Raw genomic sequence first — 17,550 nt, forward strand, 5'->3', positions numbered from 1 at the left:
ACCCCTCACCCTACCCCAGCCCACCCCCTAAGCCTTCACACCCCCAAACGCTGCCCGAGGCCAAACTACTAGCTGGGTACAAAGAGAGGACACACACTTATGACATAGTTTCTGTGTTTGTCGAACAAACCAATGGAAATGATGGGTTTCTCTATCACAGCGGTGAGGCGCTGATACGTTGGATTGTTTCAGAGAGGACCGCAGCAGCAGAATCAGGGCTGGCTTTGGAACAACTTAACACTGAGCGTGTTTGAGAAGAGAGAGGAGGAGGGTTCAGTCTGTACACATGATCTGTGGTCAGACCTAGATTTCTCTTGACATTCTGTTCAAGCCAACATGCAAACTCAAGCCTGTGGTAAATATCTATCGTTTGGGTTCTAAAGTTATTTCTCAGTGAGAAAGACGTTAAGAGGCATGTTGTACCACGGGGCAGGGCGGTGGCTGCGGAACCCTTTCCTCCTTATATCAGCCGTGCAGGTTCTGCGGGCCAGCTGGCTAAAGTAATATGGGGTTGGGATGTGATAATAGCGAACAACTGGAAGTTAGCCACGTGTTAGAAGGAAGCCTGAGCATAAAAGGAGTTTTGTTGTTGTACTTCTTACGCAGCTTTAGGGAGTCAAACTACTCTTCCAGTCACATTACTTTGGATTCCTTATGTATTCATAAAAAAAAAACTAAAACTTTACGCCCCAATCGCAAAAAGAAATCAACTTGTGATGTTAATTAACGATTTCACGATCACTGCATCGTTTTCCGAAATAATCATAATATCGTAATGGTGCTCGTAATCAAATCGCTGTGAGGTCACAGATGTACACCCCTTATATTTCCAATTGGAGCGGACAATTATCCATTTGGGAACCAAACACATCGCCAATTCAAAGTCAGCGAAGAGTAAAATGAGAGACTTGCCCATATGTAAAGAGCCACACAAACACAAACACAAATAAATGGAGGTGGATGTCAAGCGGGCGGTCTAGCGCCAGCGGCTGCCTCCCCAGAGCCCAGATAAAAGTGCATGTTTATAAAGAGGGCCCCGGCACCTGAGATCCCCAGGCAAAGGAGCAGAATAAATTGTACTGTTCATTACGTCTTAATGAACTGTGCAAATGTATGTGGCAGTCCAATAGTGGTGGAGGTGTGGTGGTGATGGGGGTGGGGGCGGGACAGGTTCCCCCCCCCCCCCCCCCCAGCTCTCTTCTCTAGTCCTGTGGCGCCGAGGCAGCGCTCCCCTAATGAAGACTGAACTTTAATCATCAGGAGGATGTGGATCCCTAGCGCCAGCCCCCCCCCCCCCCCCCTCCACCCCCAGACCCCCACTTATATCCACTCACGTGCACTGAACCCTCCCCCCTCAAACACCCGCCCGTCCGTTCCCCCAACGCAGCGCTGCACACACACACAACACACACACACATACACAAACACAAACACAAACACACACACACACACAAGGCTCACCTGACGAGGTTGTCGTTGTCGCCCGGGCCCTGGCACGTGGTGCACTCTGTGCGCGTGTCTTCTGCTTTGGGCGGCTGCTGCTGCTGCTGCTGCTGCTGCCTCTTCTGCAGTGCGGACTGCCGCTGCCGCCGCTCCCGTGGCGCCGGTTCCTATGGAAACAGCGGATCACCCGTGAGGCGAGGAGAGGAGGCGCAGGTGTGGCTGAGGCCTGTCTGTCTGTCTGTCTGTCTGTCTGTCTGTCTGTCGGTGGAGGCCTGTGGGTGGGGAGGGGACGGGGCACGCTTTGGGGCGATAATGGGGCTGCGTGGCCGATGCGTGCCCAGTATGTCATCTGCTACGTCAGTGCCCTGAACCAAACGCAGCGGCCAGGAGGACATGCTACGTAAAACAGTGTTCTCTTATTCGTCCTTTATGGAGCCAGGGAGATCCCGTGGAGATACCAGATCTCTCCTTCAGGGAGGCCGGGTCAACACATCAGAACTGAGTTTCACATCAGAACTGTTTCACACGACACAACACATACAATACATCAAAGGAACGTCTGAAAATACGACATGAAAGCTACCAAGGAAAAAAGAAAGCTGAAAGCTACCAAGGAAAAAAGGAAGAGGAAGTGAAGCATTCAGGCCAATGTTTGATGCTGGTTATGTGTCGAGTGACTTCCACCAACCTCGATCTTGTCGTCTCGGTCCTCACACATGGGCGGCCTCTTCCTCTTCTGCCCCCGTGTTCTCTGAAAGAGAACCACACACTCATTTTAAAGGCAAAGGCAGACCCAGCTCTTCCTCCTCTGCCCTGGTTCTCTGAGACCACACGCCTTCAGAGCAGCGGTGCAGACCCAGCTCTTCCTCTGAGTCGCACGCGAAAGCATTTGGATCTTTTGGCCGTCAAAGCCGGGACCTCACGCCTCCTCAACGCTGAGGCCTCTCGTCACACAGCGAGGCGGCTGAATCACCCGCGAGGCTAAAGGAGCAGTGTCGCTCCGCGCGTTTGTTTGTGTGTGTGTGTTGGTGTGTCTGTGTCGCTCCTAGGGGGACGGGGCCAGAGAACGGACAGCTGCCGTGTGTGTGTGTGTGTGTGTGTGTGTGTGTGTGTGTGTGTGTGTGTGTGTGTGTGTGTGTGTGTGTGTGTGTGTGTGTGTGTGTGTGTGTGTGTGTGTGTGTGTGTGTGTGTGTGTGTGTGTGTGTGTGTGTGTGTGTGTGTGTGTGTGTGTGTGTGAACGTACAGCTCGGCTGCCAAGCGCCCGGAGGAATCAAAAGCTTTTCCTCTCCTTTCACTCAAAGACTGTTGTGAGAGGGAGGACCAAAAACAACAACAACAGCACCACCGCCGCCGCGACGTCTTGATGCTATCGAGCACGTGACGGAGTTTGGTGGCTTTTTAAAAAGGGGTGGGGGGGGGGGGGGGATAAAATCGACAACATATTTAAACAGATTGTGAAAACAATTCCATCTGCCTCCTTTGGCTTGCCACCAGTCACCAGATGGAGCACTTATCATTATGAACGCTAACCGTGAGAACGCTGCCAACTGGCTGCCGGAGACCATTTTGCTGTTCCTCTCCAGAAACGGTTTGGTGGCAGTGGCCGCCAGACCAGCCTTCCACACTGCCTCTTTTATCAGAATTACGCATTTAAGATATTTATGGACAACGTCAGCATCACACGGGATGCATGAGTCAGCTGATACACACACACACACACACACACACACACACACACACACACAGACAGACAGACAGACAGACAGACAGACAGACAGACAGACAGACAGACAGACAGACAGACAGACAGACAGACAGACAGACAGACAGACAGACAGACAGACAGACAGACAGACAGACAGACAGACAGACAGACAGACAGACAGACAGACAGACAGACAGACAGACAGACGCTCAGGTAAGGCACTAAGACGTGAGGGTAGTTCATAATACTGGGGCTACAATAAATCAATCTTTTAATTAAGTACACGATTGCATATTTAACGAGCAGGAGTCATTGCATGCAGTATTAGAGAAATTAACAGAGCATGGGATCGGGCGGTAACTAGATGCATCAACGTGATTCTGGTCATTTTTCATTGACAAATAGCAGAGGCAAGCTCTGAGATGGCAGGGAGCAGTGCATCATGCTCAATTACTGCAGGACGGTATCAAATGAATGGCTGTTGTTTCACCAGGTTGACTGTGCTCTTTAAACTCTTTCTAAGCATTTCTCCAGATGGATTTGTGTTTTGTTGAACCAGCTCTTATGCTGTGCAATGTTCCCTTGCAATGTCCCTGAAGTAAAAGTATTTGGACATTCGGGATAGGTAATGTTTTTATGTTTTTCAGTTTTATGAGGGTAATTGTAGGTAATTATGGATCAAGTATTGCATTGTAAACCCATTTGTCATGAAGTTTGGCCATTGTTCTTGAGACCTATGCCCACGTCTCCACCAGTGTAACCACCAACTTAATAAACTGCATAGGATGCTTTTGGCTGAGCAATGTTCAGCCCTTGCTTATCTGTCCACCTCCATCTTTCTTGGTTTCAATTAATGAGCAAAAACGACTGCTTGCCGCCGTTAATCTCAACGTCCAGCACCCGAAAGTCAGCGCGGAAGAGCAAGGAACGCAGACATCCTCCCATGATGCACTGGAGACTGAGCCGTGATAAGACGAATCATTAACAAGCTATGCTCCGACTCTCCTTTCGCCATTTGCGCATTAAATCTGTTCGCCCATGTGTAATTCCTCATGTAAAAAACGCCGGGCGATATCCCGCCTGCACGTGCTGACTTGAAGATAAGGAGTGTGTGAGGCGCTCCACACACACACACACACACACACACACACACACACACTCCTCCCCTCCGCGCCATAGCGGGGAACAGAGAGCGGCTGCGGCGCGCGCCATTAACTCCCTTTACTGCTACAACTTCCCCTTGTATGCTAAATAAAACCCGGCTAACAGGTGGACATTAAAGGTTCCCCTTGGGTGGCCAGTACCCACCGCAGGGTGTAAACACACCCTGTGGGGGCGTGGCACGGGCAGGATGGGTACCAGCGGTTAGCCATGTTAGCCCTAAAAGAGAATGTGTACCCATTCTGCACGCACACACACACACACACACACACACACACACACACACACACACACACACACACACACACACACACACACACACACACACACACACACACACACACACACACACACACACACACACACACAGCAGCGGGGGGGGGCGATCAGCTCGCCCTGATAAATTGAAACACGGCTTTAGAGAAATGCCAGCGCCTGCCCGCCCTGGTAGAAAGAAAGTCGTAATAAAATAAGAACGCATTAAACATGCAAAGCAGCCCCCTTCAGCGGCGGCCGCGGCGCGCCTGCAGTCGGGGGGAATGCCGCAGTGAAGCGTTTGGGGGGGCGGGCGGAGAGGGAATAAGCAGCTTAATGCTCCAGAGGCCCCCCACCGGGTGTCTCGGGGCCCGGGGCTCTCAGGGACCCGGGGCCCGGGAGGGGGCGGGTACATAAATCCACCATTAACCACGCGAGACTGCAGAGCCTCACCTCTGGCTCCTGACTTTCAGTCGGTGGGCCCTCGGCTGCCTCGGAGATCCTCCGGAGAATAAACAACACTGGTGTTTCAGTTGGGGGAAGGCTGGCGTCTAACGCCCAACCCACTGTACATGACTGAGCGTATGGTCAGGTAATGAAGTCGTCTAATAAGACAGTCAAATGGATCCGCTGTTTCAGTTTTGCAACATTTCAAAATACTAGTAAAACTGCAATAACAACGCTGAATAAATGCATAGCATTACAAGATGAAGAAGTGCATTCTATATTGCATTATATATAGCATTGCTACTGCAGGGTGACATATTGCCAGACTCTAGCCAACACCCGCAAACAAAAGACACACAAACAAAAGCCCAGAATGGGGAGGAGAGAGAGCCCCCCCCCCCCCCCCCCCCCGGCTACTGAGATATCATCTGGAGCTCTCCTTTGGGAGGCGTGGAGGCAGGACTGTATCGTGGCATCAGAGCATGGCCAGCCCCGATAAGGAGGATCTGCGGTGGGGTGGAGAGGCTGTATATCCACCACTCCCACCGCCGACAAACCCTAAACTACAGCCCAGACACGAGTTCACGCAGTGCGCTGTGTATGAGTGTATGAGTGTATGAGTGTATGTATGTATGTATGTATGTATGTATGTATGTATGTATGTATGTATGTATGTATGTATGTATGTATGTATGTATGTATGTATCAGTGTTTCCCACAGAAATTTTGGAGACTATGGGGGGGGGGGGGGGGAAGGGGGCTGGTATGGGGCGATTGTTGATTGTTGACGGGGTACGGGGGGTATGGAGCGATTGTTGACGGGGGGGGGGGGGGGGGGGGGGGGGGTATGGAGCGATTGTTGACGGGGGGGGGGGGGGGGGTATGGAGCGATTGTTGACGGGAGGGGGGGGGGGGGGGTGTATGTCTTCAAACTTCGCCTGGGCAGAAAAAAAAAAAAAAAATTTTTTTTTTTTTTTTTAATAATAATAATTCATGTGCACGCAGAGACTATGGCGGCCGAAATTAGACTATGGCGGGCCGCCATAGTCTCGTCAATGTGTGGGAAACACTGATGTATGTATGTATGTATGTATGTATGCATGCATGCATGCATGCATGTATGTATGCATGCATGTATGTATGTATGTATGTATGTATGTATGTATGTATGTATGTATGTATGTATGTGTTTAAGTGTGTTTATGTATGTATGTGTATAAGTGTGTGTATGTGTGAATGTGTGTGTGTGTGTATATATAGGTGTGTGTGTATGTACGTGCATGTGTGTGTTTCCGTGAGGGTAATTGATTTAGGAAAAGTTTGAGGCACATTAGGCTACATCCAAAATGCTTGCCGTCTATAACTCTGTGAATGGACCAAACGCTATAGTGTTCTTCTATATCGGCTTTGTTTCTGAGTTCCTAGTTGTGTTTTCATCAACCTGTGATCACCACTGCAAGGTTTGAGCTAATGGTTTGGGTGTGATGGGCCATCTGACCTAGGAAAACCGTAGCACACAATGTGTGAGTGCCCTGCTTACAGGCCACTAGTATCGCTAGTGGACAAGATCTGTGACCTTGGCACTGCAACTGGCGACCTTGGAAAAGGAGGATCATCTTGAAACCCAAGGGGCAATAGAATTGGTCAAACCAAACCCAATATAAGCTTACATATGCATGCACGAAAATGCAAGAAACACAGACTCTAAAGTAATATCAACTATATATGTGTTACATTTGCACTTGGTTTTCTGCAGTTTCAGAAGTACTATAAGAACAGTGCATGGTACGGAACTGAAAGTGAGGGTGAATTAATGCAGAGACATGCAAGCAGGCAAACAATCGGAACAAATGAGATTGGCTGGTCCCTGGGTGATTGCACTATTGAAACACAAGCGTTTGGAAGAAACGCGGCAAAAGGTCGAGCGTGGAGAAAAGACTCAATGCAAAAGTGCTTTGATAAGCTTTACTTGCAAATGCTGTAGTTTCACCCAAATAAACCCCGCTGTATTATTTGTTCGTAAATTATCGTTTGCAAACCATGGCAGTGAACAGTGGTTTGTTGCACAGCAGGAGCTTCTGTGTTACGCTATGGTTTGACTCACGTATCGAGAGCACAGTGGAAACGTCCATGTTACTAGAACCTCCCCGGGACACTTAACGTTGTACGTAGCGTGTATATACACCGCACCGTGAGCCTCACCTGATGTTTCTTAGGCTCCGGCGACATCTCCTGCGGGATGAATTTGAGCGGTCCTTTTATCTGCCTCCTGGACCTCTTGGTGCCGTCGGGCAGCGTCTCCATGGCGATGTCCGCCTCGTCGCTGCTGGCCTGGTCGCACTCAGAGCACTGCCTGAGGGGAAAGAGGACACTGTGAGACCACCGCTCTCTGGTACCCCCTATTGATTCTGTTATCTCACACATCTCTGCTCTTCAGCCTAGTAAACACACTTTGATGGTGTCATCCTGATTGAAAAGGGGGAAAAAAAACTCAAGACTTGGATATAATTCAGAAATAACACAGGGTATTGACAATCTGACCTAAAAACTAAGAGTGTCCCCTCTTTGGATGTACTTCATTAGAAAAATGTCCTACCTTAAATGCTACCCTCCGACCTTCAAGTCTATGTCATATTTTTGAGGAAACCCTTCCCTGATGTGTGGTGAATCGTGTATGGGCTGTGGCCCAGTATACTGTAGCACTTGGAGGAAGCAGCAGTCCTTTGGAGACCCACAACTCTTCCTTCCTGCATAGTAATGGGGAGCGGCAGGAGGCGCCTGCTTACAGGTGTCCATGACTCCCAACTCCCGCTGCTCAAAAACAATCACCATATATTCATTCATATTAGCGGGTGACATCATCCCGTAGAAGGACTGCTCAGCTGCGGGGTAGCGCGCTGGAGAAGCTGCCTGGTGAGAAGGTGCATTATGCCTCTCGGAGACAGGCTGGACGCTCAGAGGAAAGGGAAAATAAAAGCAGCACAATGGCAGAATGAATAGAAAGTGGTACTTTTGGAATTCTATCAGCACCATTTTGACAGTTACTCACAGGTGATCAAGGCAGATGATTACAGAGCGATTACCAAACACCTAGGAGGAATGTGTTTTTTCCTCCCTTTAATCATAGCATGAGAGCAAATGCTGTATCTAATGCATCAGCGATGGATTGGCCCGATATGCACCTGTGGTCTCTGGCATGCTTGGTTGTGGAGGATTGTTTTTACAATTGCCGGACATTATGAACCCACATGTAGAAATTATTGTCCTCTCTTTATCGGAATTTTCTGCTTGTTGTATTGTTAGTCCAGAGGTCTTTGCACACCTGCATCTCTAATGACTTAATTGGACCATGATGTCCAGAAAGATTTAGCTATTTTTGGGGGGTTGGATGAAAGATTGGATGAAATGACGTGAAAATATGTAGCGCCAAATAGATCAATTTGTTCACAGCCTGTATTTGTGATCCTTTGGCCCAATCCCATTTCTACCCCTTACCCCTTCCCCCTTCCCCTTACCCCTTCAAAACAAGGTGGAGGGGTAAGGGGAAGGGGTAAGGGGTAGAAATGGGATCGGGCCTTTATGTCCCTGCCCTGACTCTGATGTGTGTGTTTGTGTGTATGTGTTTCCCTGGGCTCTGCTCCCTGGGGTCTCACCAGTAGCTGTTCTTGGTCTTCTTGGGCATGCGTGTGAGCGGGGGTTCCAGGCAGCCCAGGTGATAGTAGAGCTTACAGGTATCACACAGCAGCAGCAGGTGCTGGTCCTGGTTCTTCTTACAGATCCCACAACTGTGGGGGGAAACCAGTCTTCAGTCAATGTAGTCGCGGTGGCCATTTTTGAAACGGGAGGTTTGAGAAACGTTTCAGAATGTGACCAGGGGCCAGGCGTGCATTATTTGCATGAGCCATCTGAATCCAGGCTCTAGGCCTGTATTCTTCTTGTCCCTCCCCAGCAGGGTGTGACATGGAAAGGCTCCTGGTTACCTGTAGAGGATGGCCGGGAGGCTGGAGGACTTCCCGGGGGCCCCCCCGCCTTCCTTCTTGTTGGGCTTCCTCTCTTTAGGGGCTTTCAGAATAGCCGGGGCGTTCAGCTTCTACAAAGAGAAACAAACGCAGACGAAGGCTGGGGTGAAGCCAGGACTCCACACCCAGCCTCATCTCGTCACCTTGAGGGGGCTCTGACCGGTGGAGTTTGACGATGCATAAATACAGTTTGATTGATTGATTCGCCAAGTAATGGAAAACTGGAAACCAAATGAGACGCAGTATTCCAGCAACAAAGAGAGAACAATAGGATTCCATTTCATCAATGGAAGTCCAAATAGCTCCCGGCACCCCCTCCATCATCGTACGTTAGTGTGTGGGCTCCTTGACTTGCCTGAACTAAAGAATGCAGTAGGGTAAAGTGCTGCAGCAGTAGCTAGTGTTGGGTGGCCCTCCCTCTACATGCAGAGTGCATGGAGTCACTCCACAGACAGGCACCGCCCTCAGAGAGCCGCTAATCAGGGAGCTCTGAATCTGCTGCCTGCTCGGGGCGAAGCCCCCCTCAGAGGTGTCTGATAGAAGAGGGGTGGGGGGGATCCCCGAGGGAAGCACAGGGGGCTATCTCTCTCCACTGCGGACGCCAGGCACTCTGCGTCGGGGGAGCTGGGAGAAGGGCTTCCACAACCTGATACGGAGCCGCCTCATCTTTAATTAATCAAGTTTAAAGGGGGGACTCAGCATCCCAATCCTGAATTTCCATTCCCGGGATTAATAGCGTGTGATCTTATCCCGTCGTATCTTCGGTTCATCGTCGGGTTTAAACGTCGCAGGATACAACTTAACGGGGAGGATATTGCAGAACGTTTTAATGAAGAGCCGTGTAAGCCCGGAGCGACACCAGACCAGTTATCATGTGGGATTTTCCCGGGCCGTAACATTGAACTTCATCCATGTCTCCTCCTCCCTGGTACATTACAGTGAGGTATGAACACCTCACGCTGCTAGCGCAGGAAGCATTTCTTGTTTCACTTTCCTAATGCTCAGAAACCCAACAAAGTCACGTTGGCAATATCAAGCGGCAGGGACGGAGGCCCGCGATACCATCAGGGCGACCACTCCTCTCCCTCAGTCAGGGTACCCGCTACAAGCCCTCACTCAGTTCCATTACCCATCTCCTCACTCAAAATACTCCCATCCAAAGCAGCATTAAGGGACTCCTTTCCTCATTTATATGCAGTGGGAATGGAAATGTTTCCTAATGTTTTCTACTTGAGTTGCGAGAGCAGCCAGATCTCCCAGGGGCGATGCGAGGGGGAAACAGCCACTGTGCCGGCGAATGAAAGATGTGGGGCCCGGCTGGGGACATCAATAATTCCTGGTAATGCATGGGGCCAGGGATGACAAATAGTGGATGAAAATGTATCAGATAGATGACGGAAGAAAAAAAATAACGCAAAGAAAAAAGAAGCGTGTGGCGTTCCTGAGTGATGTGGCTACTTAAAAGCGCGCATGTTTCTAATTAGGTGATTTATGGCGCTCATTGGCAGATTCACCGTCTCCCTCTCCCAGCGATCCGGTTCCCCCCCCTCGTATCCCTCCATTTAACTGCACTGCCCATGGTCTTCACACCACACTTTTAATCAAGTCCCTTTATGCATTTGGGGAGATGGATGTCCAGACGAATGATTACACGTGTGGTTCAGGGCGCCGGGGGCGGAGGTAGGGGAGAAGGCGTGTTCGCCTTAAATAACCTCCTGTGAAGTCCCTTCAGAGAGGGAGAGGGGGAACACACTATTACCTAGCTGCCTGGACATGCTGGTGGGGAGTTTGCCAGCAGGGCGGCTGGTGAAACGCGGCCCAGTGCAGAACCCTTCAGCAGGGCTGTCCGGCTGCAGACCGCCGTGGTAGGTAAGACAATGGCAGCTCTGCTTTGTTGAGGTTTTGAGGTTGAATGAATGCGACAGCGTGCCTGGTCGATCGCTGACAGACATTCACTGACCTAGCGAGTACACGCCGCATGCGGACGGGCCGAAGAGCATGTCTGGCTTGACTTGCGGACTTTCGGAAGATGAATGAATGGCATGGGTGGCAGCACCAGCAGCCACCATCTGAGCAGAGACAAAGTCCCTTTCAGACCAATAGGTCAGAGAGCACCAATGGGGGGGGGGGGGGGGTGTCAGCTGTAGAGCAGCTGCTACGGCGGGATGAAGGCCCCTGCGATAACCTTGTTCCTCTGGCCCCTGCCCGTGTAGCGCTGCGTGTTACGAGTCCTTTTCACCTGACTGCTCCTCCGCTTGGCAATTAACATGGTGACAAAGCAGAGAGCCCCGACCATACCTCCACCGGAGACAGCCCACCATGTCCGGAGCGGGGCAGGGTCAGAAGAAGAGCCCTAGCTCAATATGCTAATCCCTGGCTCCACGTATCAGACAGGTGCAGCACTCCTGGAGGTGGATCCCTCCGTGACAGAAGCAAGAGAGATTCTGCTTCCTGTCCGAGCCCCTTTACTTTAATATGCTTGCAGGGCAATTGCTCTTTCTTGGCATCATTATTGAAGGAATATGTATTGTTTCGTGGTTCACAGTGACTCGCTGTCAAAAAAATGCAATTGTTTGACACAGACAAACAATCGATTGTTAATTCATAGATTCCCTCGAAAATGTCACAAAGACAGAAAAAAGCGGAGATAAAATAACGGAGAGAGAAAAAAAAGAGAGTTCTGACTATTTCTGAAGATTGCATTTTGCCCTCATTAAATGACCCGTCAGCTGCCGTGAGGAATCTTCACGGTGCGGTTGCCATGGGAGCAGGAAGCAGGAGACAGCTTTTACCTCCACAGTCAGGTCTGACTTCATGGCAAATGACAGGTCAATCAGTTAGTGCAAATGAAAGGATTTTTACAAACAGCAAGGCTATTACAGACTGCGGAATTACCCCCACTGTGGGCCTATGTGGGTTGCTACTAGCAATCTGGATTCCTCTCCATCACAAATCGTTACCGTGCTCAGTATGGATATGCAGAAGGGAAGATTGTCCCTTCCCAGCGTAGATTATAATTCTCTTTTTTCCACCATCGCTTACAGGGGAAGGAGAGGAACAGGTGGGGACGTGTTGGCCAGGGAACCATGAGGAGAATACACCTTGCGAGGTGGCGGTGCTGGTGAGAGACTTAGCTGCGGTTGCGTTGGCCACCCTCCTAGCGTGTTCAACGCCACCACGCGGCTATGCTAATTAGCACCAAACCAGCCACACAATGAGTGACGCGGAAAATCATCTCCCATGGAAAATGCAAAAAAAAAAAGAGGGAAAAAAACACAGCGAAATGCCAGGACATTGTGAACCTGGGATTGTCCCCGTCTGAAGATAAGCCGAGCGGTTATCTGGGCGTACCTGGCCCAGAATGTTCCCCAGCAGCGTCCACACCGTCTGGCCTTGGCTCCGCAGCTCTCCATTGACATTCAGCAGCTCCTCCAGAGACTCGCAGAGCTGCATGGCAGATAGCACGGCAGGAGAGCACAGATAACATTAAGGCAAGGACGCCCCCATTAAGACACACACACACACGCACGCACACGCACACGCACACACACACACACACACACACAGACAGATGCATGCAAACACAAACACATAGAGGCTGGCACACACACACTAGCAAAGAAATGTGGGCACTAACATGCAATTTTGGAATTCCATGACTTACCTTGTCCTTTATTTAACACAATTTAACTCTCTAATTCATGAGCAAATATCATCATTGTTTTCCTAAGACCCTATGGCATTTACATTTATTCACGTAGTCTCCCTTCTGAAGCGAACCACAGAAATAGGCCTGGATAAGAGGCACCGAGAGGGGAGATAAACAATATGTGCAGAAGTAGATTCTAGAAAAGGCTCTTCAAACGAATCCCGATCTGACACTTATCAGAGATGTGCCATGTTGAGTCAGAACTCTTCCACACGTCAGCGCGATGAGGACGACAGAGACGCTGCAGCCGCGGACGGCGATCAGACACAGAACCTCAGGAGTCAGACACCCAGTGAGGCACTGAGGCACTACACTCTGGATCTAACACAGAGGACCAAGTACTGTCCACCCCATAACAGTAGTAGGTTAAATATGACACCGCAGACGTTAAACATAAACGTATGTCAAATGACAGCCAGAATGTCGAATGAATGGAGTCAAGGTAAGCGTATTTGTTAAAATACCAACCTCCTTGAACTGAAGGGCATTCTGATAAATGTTAACTTATTAATATTTAAATAAATATGGGACACAAAAAGTGATGTGGTACATAGTTCCTTCATTTCTGTGATTTGCAGTCTAAATCTGAATCCCTCCAGCCCCCCTCCCCCCCACTCTCTGCCTTAGAAGGCCGGCCGTCTGTGCGGGGAGAGCGGGAGAGTTGAGCGGCACAATTAGCAACGCACACTCCATTAATAACGGCTAACACGCACAAAGCGGACGACTGAACGCAACATTAACTCCTCTCAAACTTTTAACTCCACCGCATTCTCCTTAATACCCCCGGTGCCCCAGGCAGACAGAGCGGGACGTGTGGGGGCTCTCTTACAGGGGGGGGGGGGCCCGAGTCGCGGCGCGGCGGCCCCGCCTCCTTGTCTTTGGCCGGCTTTATTACCGGCATATTGCCCCAGTGAAGCGGGGTTAATGTGGCGGAGCGGCACATTACGTGGCCCTGTGCGTGGCTCGCTCGGCTGTGACCGCACACGCTTGACGCGGGGGAAGATGATGGAGCGGCGGGCCAGGGTGTCACGGCGCCACGTCTGATTTGTTTACTACTGGATCAGAACGTGGCCGTGCCGTGCTACAGCAGTAGCACGGTACGGCCTTCATTGGGACCGCAGACGGGCCGCTGACGGACTGCGCTTGGCTGTTGGTGGATGGACAATAACAGAATAGGCGTTGCATCATCTGAATAGTAAAGTGGACGTACATGAACTAATTGTAGTTATGAAGTTTAAAGTTGCTGATGTTACAAGATTGGAGACTAGCTGAGTACAATTAACAGGAATGCCACGACCACAACAATCATCTCAACAACCAGCCTCACACATCCAAATCAATACGTATTATTTGTGTCCATGGGCCAAAACTTATTGTGTGTGTGTGTATGTGTGTGTGTGGCTGTGTGCGTACCTGGGTGTGTCTGTGTCTATGAACATGCGTCTGTGTGTCTGTCTGCGTGCGTCTGTCTATGTCTGTGTCTATGTGTGGGTCTGTGTGTACATATATGTATGTCTGTGTGTGTGTGTGCGAGTGTGCGTGCGCGCTGACCTTGTTGTACTCCACATGCAGCTTCTCCTGCTCGCTCTCCAGCTTATCCTTCAGGCTCTTCTGCTCCGAGATGTTGTCCTGGATCTGGATCATGCGCATGTTCCTCTCTGAACGGACCCCGGAAGAAACAAGTTCAGAAACCGAGACGAAACAAAAGAAGTCAATACTGCGATCCCAATCTGTGTACAAGGGATAACAGAAAACAACGGGAGCATGTGAGCGAGCGCAGCGATGGCAGATAGGGGTGCAGGGCCTAATGGAGTGTGCTCCCAAGGTTACTGGCGTACCGCCGTCTCCCCCACATCTGGCATCATCATCCTTCATGTGGCTGGAGGTGGGGGGGATGTCTTTATGCGGCTACACGCTGAAAGCCCCTCCAATGCTCTTCTTTCTCTTTAAAGGGCCAGTCAACCCAACACTGCTTTTGATGTTTTAAACGTTCCCACACGACTTATATGGTTGCCAACAGATCTGATCTCTACCATGTTGTCACCCGTCAATCAAATAAGAGGGTGATGGAGGGATGACTAGGCTCTGGCCAGTCCCAGCCAACCAGTGTGTGAACTGCTCTGCTCCATATTCTTTCCGAGGCACTTCCACAAAGGGAGAGGTGTGAGCGGACGTGTAGAGTAGAGAATGTAGAGCTGGTATGGGCACTGCTCGATATGGATGGCTGCGTCCAAGAGGGTTAAGCTTCTCAGAGACTTACAGTACAACGCACAGTGTGTGTGCCTGTGTGTGTGTGCACGTCCATATAGGAAGCTATTTAGTCTATTTTGATGTCCAGATCGGAGATAGGGTTCAACTTGTCGGACACATAGCATCACAGCATTAGGCCATGGCGTGTGGCTTCATTTACACTTCAAAGGGAAACCAAACCCTAACAATCATTTGACGTATTTTATAACCACCCATCCTTAGGAAGGGCATTGCAGCAACACAACCACAACCAACACAACCACAACCATCAGTGGATCCCTGTTCATAAATGAATGTCTCGATAAACAAGTGCATTCTAAGGTGGAGGGATGAGGTATGAGACCGATAGAAGAGCTGAAAATAAATGTCACTCTCGTGACTCTCGTGTGAGTGTGCGTACCAGTTTGAGTTTTTGTGTGCGTGTGCACGTGTCTGATCGTGTCTGTGTGGGTGTGCGTGTCAGTCACCACTCTGCTCGTTCTTCATCGTGTCTTGGCTGTGTTTGGTGCTATACGTCGGTTGGTGCTATACGTCGGTTGGTGCTATATGTCCGTTGGTGCTATACGTCCGTTGGTGCTATACGTCCGTTGGTGCTATACGTCCGTTGGTGCTATACGTCCGTTGGTGCTATACGTCCGTTGGTGCTATACGTCCGTTGGTGCTATACGTCCGTTGGTGCTATACGTCTGTTGGTGCTATACGTCCGTTGGTGCTATACGTCGGTTGGTGCTATACGTCTGTGGGGCTGAAGGGCCCGCCGCTCAAGAGGGTTCCAGGAGCCTCACCCAGGTAGTAGTTGACAAAGTCGGCGGTGAGCGCCGGCTGCTTGTGCTTGCGCCGGCCGTCCATGCTGGCGTTAGTGTCGGCCGTGTCCACGGGGAAGATGTCCGTGCTGATGCCCATCAGCTCCGCCTTCCTCATCAGCTTCCGGATGGCCGAGGCGCTGGAGGTCAGGGGTCGCGGCAGCTTCTCCCTTGGCACCCAGGCCTGCGGCCGGGTGTTGCGCGACAGCTCCGCCTTGGCCCGGTACTGCTGCAGCCGCGTGGTGATGCGGGCCTTCACGCGCCGACCCAACACCAACGCAGACACACGCACAGTGAGTTGACCTGCATCGGTGCCCCCGGTGGTTTTTCTACATGTGGGGGTACGTGCGTGGACACGGTGGGCGCTCTCTGCTCACCTGGGCTTCAGGGGCCAGCTGCTTCTCCCTCTCCTGCAGGGACACTTTGCAGTAGGACTGCAGCGCTAGGTAGTTCTTCCGCTTCCACTTCCTGTCGAAGCGGTCGGCGTGCTGCTTGCAGTAGGCGAAGAACGGGTCGGCGATGTCCTGGGGACAAAAAACACACCGGTACAATTAATGACAAACAACCCCACAGACATCTGTTCCCCCCCCCCGTCCCCCGTCCCCCCCAACACCACAGACACACACACTGTGGTGTCCGTGTGTGTGCGCGATTGGCTGAGTCATCTCTCACACTCCTTCCCATACATTTGTCACTTTGTCATAGTCCACGACAAAACGCTGTTGCCATTTTCTAGCTGCTGGCTTTGTGAAATCGTTTAGGGCTTAAGGTGTTTTAGATGATGCTATCAGCCGTTTCACCTGTTGATAGTGGGGCGTGGGGGGGGGGGGGCTGACTGGATACAGCGGACTGCAGCCCCAGTGCTGATAGAGTGCACAAATAACGCAAGGTGAATACATGATGGGCGGTGCAGACAGCTGATGGGAACAACCGATGCCTCGGTGGATTAGTAAACCTAGGCAGTCTCCATCACCACGTCGAGCCGTCCAGGTCTTTTGCCGGGTTTACTGGTTAAGTTGGCGTTGTTCCCTTATTATCTTTGGTCTTTGTGAGGAACACAGCATAGCAGGTTCACGTCGGTCTGGACGCAGCGTTGAACATCTTGAAAGAAAAAGGCCCTCATACTACGATTTCTAAATAAAAGAATGTGGCTATTAAGGAGATTTCACTGAGCCCCTAAAATAATGTATCAAATACAGATAACTGAAGTAGTTTGAAATAAATTAACATTTAGACTATTATATGATAATTTCAGCATGATTAACCCTTTCCAACGGGGTTCACTTTGTAATTGCTTTTGCCTTTTAAATTTCACGAAACACTTCACAGAGCTCTGAAATGGAGTAAGTTACTCATCATTGTACGTAAGAATAAATGGCCGCTATCTTGGCTCCCGTTCCGACTGCGGGCCCAGCCTCCATGCCGAGGCCAGAGCACGGGCAGTGGCGATGTCAACACATGTAGAACGGGGAAGTACATTTGTCATAAGAAGTGCATCAATATATCGCTGTCGGTACAGAAAGGATGTTCATAGAGGGGCAGTTGGTATGCAAATTGCTGTGGGAGCCGCTGGACACTTGATGGGAAGAGAATGGAAGTCAATGCCAACTGCCAACTGCCCAAGATGAGGCTAGTCTAACAGAAATCATGGTTGATTTAAATCTCAACCTCGTCAGTATCAACAGTCAACCTGGGGTCTTAGCAAACCGGCCAAATGCTAATCTAGTGTGAGTGTGAATCCCTAGCTCAGGCTCTCCC

The 17,550-nt window shown here is 50.5% G+C and overlaps 1 protein-coding gene across 2 annotated transcripts in view; it reads right to left on the reverse strand.

Moving 5' to 3' along the window:
* The window catches only part of phf14 (PHD finger protein 14), a 60,452-nt gene that overhangs the window by 26,304 nt on the left and 16,598 nt on the right, over window positions 1–17,550 (reverse strand). For both annotated transcript variants that reach the window (XM_056582523.1, XM_056582524.1), the window contains exons 8-16: window positions 16,170–16,316; window positions 15,775–16,045; window positions 14,291–14,397; window positions 12,382–12,477; window positions 8,992–9,101; window positions 8,665–8,796; window positions 7,214–7,364; window positions 2,132–2,194; window positions 1,462–1,610 (exon numbers count right to left, since the gene is read on the reverse strand). In XM_056582523.1, coding sequence (XP_056438498.1) covers window positions 1,462–1,610; window positions 2,132–2,194; window positions 7,214–7,364; window positions 8,665–8,796; window positions 8,992–9,101; window positions 12,382–12,477; window positions 14,291–14,397; window positions 15,775–16,045; window positions 16,170–16,316 — 1,226 coding nt within the window. The remainder of the gene's footprint in view (window positions 1–1,461; window positions 1,611–2,131; window positions 2,195–7,213; window positions 7,365–8,664; window positions 8,797–8,991; window positions 9,102–12,381; window positions 12,478–14,290; window positions 14,398–15,774; window positions 16,046–16,169; window positions 16,317–17,550) is intronic.

The sequence above is a fragment of the Gadus chalcogrammus genome, chromosome 22 (genome assembly GCF_026213295.1).
Source record: "Gadus chalcogrammus isolate NIFS_2021 chromosome 22, NIFS_Gcha_1.0, whole genome shotgun sequence".
Lineage (NCBI taxonomy): Eukaryota > Metazoa > Chordata > Actinopteri > Gadiformes > Gadidae > Gadus > Gadus chalcogrammus.